Here is a 13,043-nt window from a genome sequence, read left to right on the forward strand (position 1 = left end):
TGGCAAAGTGGGGGGCATCTTACACATGGGGGTGTCTTATACCTGGAAAAATACGGTAGTTTCCATTTCCCACTACTATTACAGAGGCGAGAAAGAGGTAATGTTATTCTACGTAATCTAGGATGTCTCTGACAGAGCCATAAGCTGGTGTTTGCATCTGCCATAATCCAGTGATCACAGGATAACTCCTGTGTGGGGCAGGAAGTGGGAGTGGAAGTGCCCCTGCACTGATTGCACAGAAACCAAGACTCCCCATGAATGAAGAGATACCGAGGAAATAGTGGTTCAGTGATGTAGGTAATGCTAGGTAGATTGTGAGGACAGGAAGTATAATTTATAAGACATGGAACTTTTATCCCTTATATAAAAGGGCCAGGTTGAACATATCATAAATCTAAATTTCCCCCAAATAGCAATGGTTATACTGCAATACAGTGAAAGAGAGTTCTATCTTTTCTTTTTTTCTCCACTAATCCCATCATGACAGTACTGAGTAGTTAACAATATATATTTGATAATGGAATGTTCATAGGCATCTGCATTTAGTTTTAATTTTCTCTTATGGGAATTTTGTTGTATTTTAGAAAAGTAGTCTTTCATTGAAAACATTGAAGTGAGCTTAAAATTATGCAAAGAAATGAAATTTTCTTCACTTGCTAATTTTCTGTTTTAAAAATTATCTTTTCTACAGATTTGTGTGTATAATCTGATTTGTTTAAATTCCCACTCCTTCAATGGTTGGATACTTCCAACCAAATTCTGTTCTGGAATTTTTTTTTTTATCCTCACCTAAGGATATGCTTATTGATTTTTAGAGATTGGGGATGGGGGAGAAACATGGATATGAGAGAGAAACATCGATAGGTTGCCTACCACACTTACCCCGACTGGGACTTAACCAGCAACCTAGGTATGTGCCCTGAATGGGAATCGAACCCACAATCTTTTATGTATGGAACGACGCTCCAACTAACAGAGCCACCTGGCCAGGGCTGTTTTGGAATTTTTTTAATGTCTCAAGTATACTCACAGGTTTGCAAATTGAGTTTTTCAAGAATATACACTAATATAAAATATTTTAAAATTATCTTGTATGTCAGGATCGGGGAACCTTTTTTCTGCCAAGGGCCATTTGTATATTTATAACATCATTCGTGGGCCATACAAAATTATCAACTTAAAAATTAGCCTGCTATGTTTGGTCAAACATTTAATTAACTCACCCCCTAATGCCGTGACAGGCCCAGACCAAATTATTTCACAGGCCTTATACGGCCCTGGGGCCAGACTTTCCCCACTCCTGTTGTATATGATATAACCTTATGCATTTTATTTCTGTTTACTCTATTATGCTCAGTCTTTTTTTTTTTTCCTTTTAATTTAATCCAGAAATAGGCAAAAAGAAATATTACAAGTACAGCAAAGAGAAGACATTAAAGTGGCTGGAAAAAAAGGTATAGTACCCCTCCAGTGCCTATGGCAGAAAGAATTCAGTACATCTTTTTAAAACTAGAGCATGTGGTAAGTTGTAAACCAAAGACTATCTTGTATTTCTAACTAAGACAGGAAAACTATGTAAGGATATCCAATATGAGAAGAAATCTTTTACTTTTCATCCTCCCTAACTCATGTCTCTGGAGTTTGCTAGATGGGTTTTTTGTTTGTTTGTTTTGTTTTGACCTGCATCCCCATTTTCCCATGATCTTCACCACTGAATGAAAGAAGTTCTTGCTCTTTGTTGGTGTAGATTTGAATCTTCCAAGCTAGACAATACGGGGCCTGATGTGCATTTGCTGCAGTTGGTCCTACAGTTGTCTCAGAGGTGGGTGTTGCTCACACACAGCCAGGCAGGGACCTGAGGCCGACTGGATTCAGGCTTAGAGGATGTGTGTCCCGCTCTGTATCTGGCTGCTGAAGAGGAGTCATCTTCCAGGCACACTGTGTACTTAGTGATGCTAAGAAGTAGACTGACTGCATGTAAGGTCTGGTAGTGTTTCCAAATTGGATTGAGTAAGTCATAATCAGTATTGGAATGGGATAGGATAGATAGGATGTGTTAAAATTTAACAAAGTAAGGACAAGTATTAAGTATGGCTCTATGAAACATATTTATATGTGTGTTTCAGTATTGGGTTGCTGTGTATTTCTTACTGTGGGTTGTGGCTAAAAAGACAACAACACAAAAAATACTTTGAAACCCATTAGTCTAAGGATGCAGTGTACTTTGACATTGGTTAAGAATCTTACCAGAGGATATCTGTTGCTGACAGAGTTTTTGCAAATCAGTGATACCAGTAGTTACAGTACTGATTCCTAGAATTCTCTTCTACTGTCTTCCATCTTGTGAAAAACCTGTTTATCATATGTTACTGGGCATATTAGGAGCCTGGGAGCATGGAAATGAACTTATAAAAGTAAAATTAATTAGGCTCCTACTGTACAGCATAGTGAAAAAATTTTAAAGGTGCCTCTATGTTTCATTTTTCATTCACCTTAGTAATAGTCTACTATTAGTGAAGAATGAATGTAAGTACTGAACCGAATCTTGACGTTTAGTTTTTGCTCTTAACAAATAATAATGACATGAATAGCAAAGTGAAATTTGTATTTATTATGTTTTCTTTCTTAAATTTATAGGATTTGGGAAATTTACATTATTTATTTTGTTTAGAAAATTACTACATATAAACTTTATGCCAGGTTCTGTTCTAAGGGTCTTTACATACAGGGTGGGGCAAAAGTAAGTTTGCAGTTGTGAGTATGTGAAGCAGAATTTATTCTTGTGTTATTATTTATTAACTTGTATTATTTTCCATACAAATAACTGTAGATCTACTTTTGCCCCACCCTGTATATTAACTCATTTAATCTTTATAACAATCCTATGAGGTAGATACTATTTTTATCTCCATTTTACTGAGAAGTTCAGTAATTAGCCCATGGTCACAGAGCAGAACCAAGCAAGCAGCCTGGTTCCAGAGTCAGTGCTCTCTATTGTGTAGCCCTTAAATATATGGAGAGCATCCTGAAATGCTATGGCTGCTGCTCAACCTTCTCCAAATATGCAGCTGTCTCTCATCTGATATTTGCTGAAGAAATATTTCTTCCTGGATCTTAAATGAATTGAAGACTTATCTGGAAAGTTGTGGATTTCTAGAGTTAGTTCAAAATACCCTAATATTCCCCTTTTGGTTATTTTATAGGTTAATCAGACTGTGGCAGCATTAAAAACCAATAACATAAATGTCGGTGCCCGGGTACAGTCAACTGCATTTTTCTCCGGTCACCAGATTTCCAGTGACAAGGAAGGCAAGTAAATAGATTCATCAGAAATTATTTTTGTCTGGAGTATGTTGCTTATGTTATAAATGCCTATCTTATGATTTTAAAACCTTAATGTTTCAGAAGTTTACATTCTTACCATGTCTTCTCATCTTGTGACAGGTGTGCATTTCATTTCAGAAACACGTAATGTTTCTACCATAGGTCACATCTGTCACTAACTGATACTTTTAAATCATTCATTCAGCAAATATTTATTTTGCACTAATAATAACAACCCTAACAGCTCTGCCTTTCATTTACTGAGGGTGTATCATATGCCAAGCCTTTTGCTAAGTTGCCAGTATACACACATTATCTCACCTGACTCCAGTAAGTCTCATTCTTGAGGCTCTGTCCAAAGTTGCATTGCTGGTAAAATGGTGAAGCTAAGCTACTAAGGAGCTGGTTTAGTCCTAAGCCCACACTGAAGCTTCTTATTGCATTATTTGTGTGGTACAGGCTGTCTAGTGAGCTGCATCTGTTTGCATTTTTCTCTAAAGAAGCATCTGTCCTACATTAGGTCTCAGTACTTCAATTTTAGATAAAAATTGATTCATTTAGCAACTTTTTATTCTTTGGGGTTATTAAAGTGCATTCTTTTGGTGCTTTTTCCAGTGTAGTATACTCTTATGTATATATAGATGTTGAACAAAAACAGCTATATAGTGCAATTAACATTCTCAAATGGTGGAGCAGAAATTATTCTGACTTTAACCTTCAGTACAGGGTTCCCCTGTTCTGGGTATACAATTCTGAAACACCTGACTTCAGTCATTAAAAAGTAAAAATAGGGACAGTGCCCTGTTTGTGATTTATCATAATTGAGGCAGTCTTTGGTTTGCAGAAATATACCTTGAACACCTAGTACAGACAGATGATAGCTGGCTCCAGCCATTCTGGGAGTGGTGGACAGCACCCTCACTATACCAGCTGCCATCAGGTTCTTTGGTAGGTTTTAACAAAAGGAAAGGTTATAGCAGTCAGATAAGTGGATGGATAGATGGATAAAACCATAGCATTTTTTTTAAGTAGGAGAAGCGATGTTAGAGGTTATTTAGGCAGATGTCATTTTAAAAAATGAAAAATTGGAAGATTAAAAATGGCAGTGGAGTAAGTGGATGCTGCACGGACACGCTCCCAGGACCAAAGTGGAATTACAACTAAAATACAGAAAAACTTCCTTAATAATCAACTGAAGACTCACTGGAGAGAACCCTGAAAACCAAGGATAGAAAGTGGAGACTGCATAGAGACTGGTAGGAGGGACAGAGGCGCAAAAGGGCTGGCTGGGCTCCCACAATGAAGTCCCAGGCTCCCACATGAGATATCTCAGCTGTGCGGGATGGCCACTGAAAACTCTAGGGTCTAATCCCCAAGCTGGGCCTCCCAGAACTGAGAAGGGTACCCACGTAACATCTGACTGTGAAAAGCAGCGGGGTTGCTGTCTACCAGGGAGAGATGGCTAGAAATGCAACACATTTAAAGGGCCAACACACAAAATTCCCTCTGGAGCCACTCACCTTGTACTCTGGCAGAGGGAGAACATAGTGGACTGGAGCTGTGTGAGAAGAAGACAGGATCAGGGTCTCTGGGGGTTAGAAACCAGAAGGCAGACACCCTGGTTTCTTGTGCTGAGTCATTCCCTTGCGTTGAGGAGGTTATCTTTCTCACGAAGACAATTGCTATCTAACTGTTTTGCCTCGGGGGGTGAGGGGGGAAGAAAGTTGACCCACTCTATTGGAAAACACCTTGCCTTAAGGTGCAAAGTATCTGAGGCCCATTAAAAGACTGAAAATAGCAATTAGCCTCCAGGCAGAAGCAGTTGCTCTTCCCTGTTGAAAAAATTCTCACTACACTTGTGGACGATTGCCTGCGGGCTATTCAAAACAAAATCCTTTAAGTCTGTAGGCAGAGGCAGTCTCTAGAGTCTTTGAGTCTTTGCCTGATCTAATTAGTCAGAAATAGCACTTGACACTATTTTGCACTAAAGATTGAGAGGCGTAGCAGATCTATCTAATACATAATCACAAACCCAAACAGGCAGCAAAAATGAGGAGACAAAGAAACAACCCCTAAATGAAAGAACAAGAGAATTCTCCAGAAGAAAAGATAAATGAAATAGAGATATCAACAAAATATTAGCAAATTGGATCCAGCAATATATTAAAAAGATCATAATCGTGACCAAGTGTGATTTGTTTCAAGGATGCAAGGCTGGTACAATATTCACAAATCAATAAACATGATATATCACATAAACAAATTAAAACACAAAAATCACGTGATCATAGCAATCGATGCATAAAAAAGCATTCGACAAAATCCAGCACCATTTTTGATAAAAACTCTCAGCAAAGTGGGAATAAAGGGAGCATATCTCAACATGATAAAGGTCATAAATGACAAACCTACAGCCAACATCATACTCAATGGGCAAAAACTAAAACTGTTTCCCCTAAGAACAGGAACAAGACAGGGATGTCCGCTTTTACCACTCTTATTCAACATAGTACTGGAAGTCCTAGCCACAGCGATCAGACAAGAAGAAGAAATAAAAGGCATCCAAATTGGAAAGGAAGATGTAAAACTCTCATTATTCACAGATGATATGATATTGTACATAGAAAACTCTAAAGACTCCACCAAAAAACTACTAGATTTAATAGATGAATTTGGCAGTGTAGCAAGATACAAAATCAATACCAAAAAAATGGATGGCTTTTTTTATACACCAATAATGAATTCTCAGAAAGAGAAAAAAAAAATTCCATTTACCATTGTAACAAAAAAAAATTAAGATACTAAAGAATAAACTTAACCAAGGAGGTAAAAGACTTGTTCTCAGAAAACTTCAGGACATTGAAAAAGAGATAGAAGTTATAAACAAGTTGAAAAGCATACTGTGTGTTCATAGATTGGTAGAATCATCATTAAAATGTCCATACTACCAAAGGCAATCTACAGATTCAATGCAATCCCTATTTGCCCTATAGAGGATAAGTAGGGTAAGAAGGTGGATAGTACAGAACTTAGATTGAGAAGATGTGCCAACTGGCGCCCAATGTGGGGCATCTAGGTAAGTCCCCCCGTACTTGGGACATACTTGGGATGGATAGGACTGCACCGTAGGGTGCTGCAGACCCCTCCTATAGAGGATAAGTAGGGTAAGTGGGTAGTTAGTACAAAACTTAGATTGACAAGATGGGTCATTCTGAGTCTAAAGAAAAAAGACTCTGTATTAATCTTTTAATGCATCTGCTTGCTAGCAGAGGAGTTAAGGTTACTCCCAGTCAGATAGAAAGTTTTATAGAATATGCATGTCAATGGGTTCCTGAGGATGGAACTGTTAATTTAACAACTTGGACTAAAATAGGAGAGCAAGTTATGTATTATGACACCTTCCATCCGGAGGACCAGAAGGTCCCGGAAAATACCTTTTCCCTCTGGAATTCAATTCGTGGCATCTTGGCACCAGAGGCAGAAACTATTGAACTTTCTCAAACTTTAAATAGTCCCTCGGATCCACCTAGAGAGGACACATCATTATTGTCTCCAGCTCAATCTAAGAGCAATTTAGCTATGCCTACTGATCGGAAGGAGAATAAATATCATAAACATGATCATTGTTCCTTTCCAGTCAGTAGAGAGGAGAGAGGCCCTCCCATTCAAAACAGGCTCCCTAAATTAGAAAGGAAGCCTAAACCAGGTCCTGCGGCTCCTAGGAGCTCCATGTCTAAATTTCAAAGGGCGATAAGAGAAGCTGAAGCTAATGGAGATCTTGAATTCTCACTCTGCTTCCCAGTTGCCTATGAGAATGAGTTTGATGAGGACGAAAACCCCACCTGGGAGGCTATACCTTACAAAATACTTAAAGAATTAAAATTGGCCTGCTCTGAATATGGACCTCTAGCTCCTTACACACTAACCTTGGTAGAAACCCTAGCCAATAAATGGATGACTCCTTATGATTGGTCACAGGTTTGTAAATCCTGTCTCTCAGGAGGCAATTACTTATTATGGAAAACTGATTATGATGATCTTGCTAAGAAAGCTGTAGCCACTAGCAAAAATTCCAGAGGAGGAATAACCCTAGACATGATATTAGGAGAAGGTGATTTTAACACAGCTCAGGAGCAAATGTGTGTGCCCAAAGAGGCACTTATTAAAGTAACCAGTTGTGCAGTAAATGCCTGGAAATCCCTACCTTATACAGCAGGAAAAACAACCACCCTTACAGAGGTTAAACAGAAGGTCGAGGAACCGTATCAGGATTTCCTTTCTCGCCTCATACAGGCAGTCAAGAGAGTAATCAATAATGAAGAGGCTGCCGATATCCTAATCAAACAACTGGCTTTTGAAAATGCTAATAATACCTGTCAGGCTTTATTAAGGCCGATTCGCAGAACGGGAACTATAAATGATTTTATAAAACAGTGTGCTGATGTAAGTCCAGCATTTATACAGGGTGTATCTATAGCTGCAGCTCTCAAAGGGGAGACATACCCTCAATATGTACAGGGCATAGGACAAGCCAGCAATAATACAGGTAATAAAAGAAATATGAACTGAACCCTGTCTCCGTGTCATTCCTTCTTCGCCGACTCCGTCCACACCTTTGGGGAACCCCTGGACCCGCTGGGGTTGGACCCCAGCACCTATTAAAATACCAATGGCATATTTCACAGATCTAGAACAAATACTCCAAAAATTTATATGGAACCAAAAGAGACCCCCATAGCTACAGCAGTCTTGAGAAAGAAGAACAGAGTTAGAGGAATCACAATACCAGATACCAAGTAATACTACACAGCCACCATAATCAAAACTGCCTGGTACTGGCACAAGAACAGGCATATAGATAAATGGAACAGAACAGAGACCCCAGAAATCAACCCAAGCCATCATGCTCAATTAATATTTGACAAAGGAGACAAGAGTATACAATGGAGGAAAGACAGTCTCTTCAGTAAATGGTGTTGGGAAAATTAGGTAAATGCAAAAAACAAAAACAAAAAAAACTAGACCACCAACTTACACCATACACAAGAATAAACTCAAAATGAATAAAATACCTAAATGTAAGTCAAGAAACCATAAAAATTCTAGAAGAAACCATAGGCAACAAAATCTCAGACATCTCTCGTAGCAATATGTTTACGAATACATCTCCTAGGGCAGTGGTTCCAACCTTTTTTGGCCATGCCTCACCTAAGCATCTCTAAAATCCTGATGCCCTCCTGTGACATATAATTCTTATTCAAAAAGTGAACTCTTCACATGGTGGAGGAAGGCTAAAAGGCCATAAACTTGGTCTAAACAAGCTTCCAGAGAACATGGCATCCAGGAAAGAGAAAAATAAAAAAACGAAAGGACAGTTGAAGTACTGAGGAAGAAATCACCTAGAAATTGTTAAAAAAAAAAAATATATATATATATATAAAGTGATATGAAAAAATAGCAAATAAAGTTTCAAAACATATAATAGATAACTGAAATGCATAAATGTGACACTATGTATTCATATACTGTATATGAGGCCCCTAGAACCATAAGAAATGCAAAAAGTTCAGTTAACTCATTCTCAAATTGCCCCCCTTAAAAATCAAATTGCCCCCTGTGGGGCATGTGCCCCACATTGGGAACCACTGTTCTAGGGCAAAAGAAACTAAGGAGAAAATAAACAAAAGGGACTACATCAAAATAAAAAGTTTCTGCACAGCAAAAGAAACCATCAACAAAATGAAAAGGGAGCCCACTGTATGGGAGAATGTATTTGGCAATGATACGCCTGATAAAGGGTTAATATCCAAATTATATAAGGAACTCATGCAACCTAACAGAAGAAAAACAAACAATCCAATTAAAAAATGGGCAAAAGACCTAAATAGACAGTTCTCCAAAGGGACACACAGATGGCCAAGAGACATATGAAAACATGTTCAAAGTTCACTGATCATCAGAGATGCAAATTAACACAACAATGAGGTATCACTTCACACCATCAGCAAATCAACAAATGACAAGTGCTGGTGAGGATGTTGAGAATAGGGAACCCTAGTATACTGCTAGTGGGAATGCAGACTGGTGCAGCCATTATGGAAAACTGTATTGAGTTTCCTCAAAAACTTAAATATGGAACTGCCATTTTATCCAGTGATCCCACTTCCAGGAAGATATCCTAAGAAATCAGAAACACCAATCAGAAAGAATGTATGCACCCCTACGTTCATAGCAGCACAATTTACAATGGCTAAGATCTGGAGACAGCCCAAGTGCCCATCAGTAGATGATTAGATAAAAAACTGTGGTACATTTATACCATGGAATACTATGTAACAGTAAAAAAGAAGAATCGCTTACCCTTTCAGACAGCATGGAGGGACTTGGAGAGTATCATGCTAAGTGAAATAAGTCAGAGAAAGGCAAGTATCACATGATCTTACTTATATATGGAATCTGACAAAATAAACTGATGAACTGAGTGGATCTGGAGACATGGAACCATGAGTGTGGAATCTCGGAGAGAAGGCGGGGGAGGGTGGGTGGGTGGGAGGTAATCACCCAAAGACCTTGTATGCATATATGCATAACCCATGGATGCAGACAGTGGGGTGGTGAGGGCCTGGGGTGGGTATGGTGGAGAAAGTCAATGGGGGAGAAAGGGGACATATGTAATACTTTCAACAATAAAGATTTTAAAAAATAAATAAATACAAAATGAGAATTTGTGGTCTCAGAGAAATGGACGACTGTCCCAGGTCACCATCCTGGCTAGGAGGCCAGGTCATCTGCTCCCAGTCCAGTGTTTTTGCTAATCTCTACATATAAGTGTATATTGCCATTTAGTGTCCCAGCCACTCTTTATGCTAGTTCCTTTTTCAAGATCTCTAGCTTGACATGCTACCAAAAGAAGCAAACACTTAAAATTCTTAAAATGACGTTCTTAAAATTGTTTTGTCCATTCATGACTCATTGGATAATTGCTAGCTCAGAACCATGAGCACATTTTGAGAAATGTTCCATTTCTACATTGGTAGTAAAAACCTCTTACTGAAGACTTTTTGAGATCAGGTGATCCAAGAAGCAAACACTTTCTAACAAATGCTGAGGGAAATTGTTATCTTAACTTGAAGGTAGAAGAGAAAGAAAAAAAGAAGCTAATAAATATCTTAGCAACAAACCTGGGATAGTGATAGTTTATATCCTGATGTAATTATCCTATCTTATGATTAAATTTGATTATCCCCTGCATAAGATACTGAATTAAGGAACAGGGCTTTAAAACAGATTTTATTGTGTTATGTAACTGTACTTAATTAATACTCAGTACCAAGGATCCAAATGCTTTAGAATTAATGATTATACACTCTGCTGAGTTTAGTGTTGTTTCTTTTTTCATTTTATTAGTTTGGAAGAATATATAATATAATGTTCAGGACTCTTATAAAGCAAGAGCTTATTAGTTAAATGAGCATACTCATTACTGTTAAATAATTAGATTTATTCTATATTGAAACAGACCTAGAGAAACAATTAGTCTTTTTCAAAGGGCTAACAATATTTCATATTGTTATAACTGATTTTTGAACTTTATTTGTATTCAAGGGCCTCAACTAAGAAAACAACCCTGAATTTGGGTTTTATCTGTCATTTAGTGGGCATCTACTGTGTTGTACTTGTATTATATGATCATATCTTGGATATCTTATATCTTCATCCATCATAATACCTCACTACTCTGACAGATATACATTAGCATCCCCATTTTACACATGAGAAAATGGGTGAGAAGCTTGAATTTTTAAGGCCATATAAAGTCAGAATTTGAACTCTGGTCAACTTGACTTTAAATCTTTCATAATTATTACTGTAATTTTTTTTTACTCTTCTGTTTCTTTCAGAGGACTATATTCGTTATGCCCATGGCCTGATATCTGATTACATCACTAAAGAATTAAGTGATGACTTATCTAAATATTTAAAGTGAGTATTGTTCATCTTCAGTCATAATTAAGAAGTACCTTTTCACTTCTTGGTGTTCCTACAATATGATTTCTTTATGACTTATCATATCACTGTTTCTGATAAGAGATTATTTTAGAGTTATGTTATAAACGGTATGGTTTGGAGTTGATTTTTAATGGGCATTCCTTGATTGAAATGAATTGATTTAGTGGATACTAATTGGAGAACTTGTATTAGGATTGGAAGTATGGGTTGATATGATTTTAGGCAGTGAACTATATTAAAATTTTATCCCTCCTTAGACTTAATAAATTTGGTTCTTTTGATCATTTTATTTATTTTTTCTAAATATATTTTATTGATTTTTTACAGAGAGGAAGGGGGAGGGATAGAGAGTTAGAAACATCGATGAGAGAGAAACATCCATCAGCTGCCTTCCTGCACACCCCCAACTGGGGATGTGCCCACAACCAAGGTACATGCCCTTGACCAGAATCGAACCTGGGACCTTTCAGTCTGCAGGCCGACGCTCTATCCACTGAGCAAAACCAGTTAGGGCTCTTTTGATCATTTTAATAGAAATAAAAGTAGCAAAGAAAGTAGGTGTTGTGTAGAATATTTTTGAAAGTTACATTTAAAGATTTGTACCATTTTCATTAGATACTGAAATTAGAATTGTCTGAACTAAAAAATAAGGTGTTCACTGAGTAACTTTATTACACCCAGCACTTGGAATCCAAAAAAGGAAAAAATAGAGTCTTGTGTCTTTAAGGGCAGAGGGGTTTAAGAATAACCTCATTTGTGTTCCTTTCTATAATAATAAAAGCGTACTATACTAATTAGACCGGACAGCCGAACAACCTTACGGACATCATTCTGGACAACCTTCCTGACAAAGCCATGGCGGCAGGGGCCGAGGCAGAGGCGCGGTTAAGGGTGATGAGGCAGGCAGGCGAGTGGTTAGGGGCGATCAGGCAGGCAGGCGAGTGGTTAGGGGTGATCAGGCAGGCAGGCAGAGTGGTTAGGGACAATCAAGCAGGCAGGCTAGTGGTTAGGAGCCAGCGGTCCTGGAGTGCGAGAGTGATGTCCGACTGCCGGGCCTAAACCAGCCGTCGGACATCCCCTGAGGGGTCCTGGATTGTGATGGGTGCAGGCCAGACTCAAGGGACCACTCCCTCCCCCTCCTGCCCCCGTGCCCAAATTTCGTGCACTCGTCTTCTAGTATAATATAAGACTTTACCTTAAAAAAAATGTTTTTTTTCTAGATTTAGGTAACTGTTTTTCCGATTTTATGTGTGTGATAAGTTAATGTACTTTCTCATCCCTATAATTACATTTTCCTCTCATACATGAAGATAAAATGACTTTTTAATAGATTTTAGATGATGTTTTTAGCAAATTGCATAGGTCCTCCTTTAAAAAACAACTAACAAAAATTGTTTTTTGTGGTAGTTAAAATGTGTTGAAAGCCTGCTTTAAATTGATAACCATATCCTTCTGTTTAATATTTCCCTGGATTACTTAGTTGCTCCTTATCTAGTTAGATACCTTATGTCTTTGTACTCCATTATATTTCACATTCCTTTCTTTCGACTAAAATTTTTAAGCTTAGGTTAAAGATTTGGGGAGAAAGATATGTCAATTAAACTTCTCTCTGGTGGAAAAAAAAGTAAATTTTGTGTGGCTTTTTGTCAACAGTTAATATAATTTTAACTTTTAAATATGTGCTAGATTCATTATTTATGAAGAAGAAA

General features: G+C 37.9%; 1 protein-coding gene across 2 annotated transcripts in view; it reads left to right on the forward strand.

Annotated features, from left to right (window-relative positions):
• RNASEH2B (ribonuclease H2 subunit B) overlaps nucleotides 1-13,043 on the forward strand; it is a 103,584-nt gene that overhangs the window by 53,545 nt on the left and 36,996 nt on the right. For both annotated transcript variants that reach the window (XM_070409103.1, XM_070409102.1), the window contains exons 6-8: nucleotides 1,390-1,454; nucleotides 3,204-3,309; nucleotides 11,226-11,307. In XM_070409103.1, coding sequence (XP_070265204.1) covers nucleotides 1,390-1,454; nucleotides 3,204-3,309; nucleotides 11,226-11,307 — 253 coding nt within the window. The remainder of the gene's footprint in view (nucleotides 1-1,389; nucleotides 1,455-3,203; nucleotides 3,310-11,225; nucleotides 11,308-13,043) is intronic.

Source organism: Myotis yumanensis, unplaced genomic scaffold (assembly GCF_028538775.1).
Source record: "Myotis yumanensis isolate MYYU_CA2020_CCGP unplaced genomic scaffold, mMyoYum1.0.hap1 SCAF_3, whole genome shotgun sequence".
Classification (NCBI taxonomy): domain Eukaryota; kingdom Metazoa; phylum Chordata; class Mammalia; order Chiroptera; family Vespertilionidae; genus Myotis; species Myotis yumanensis.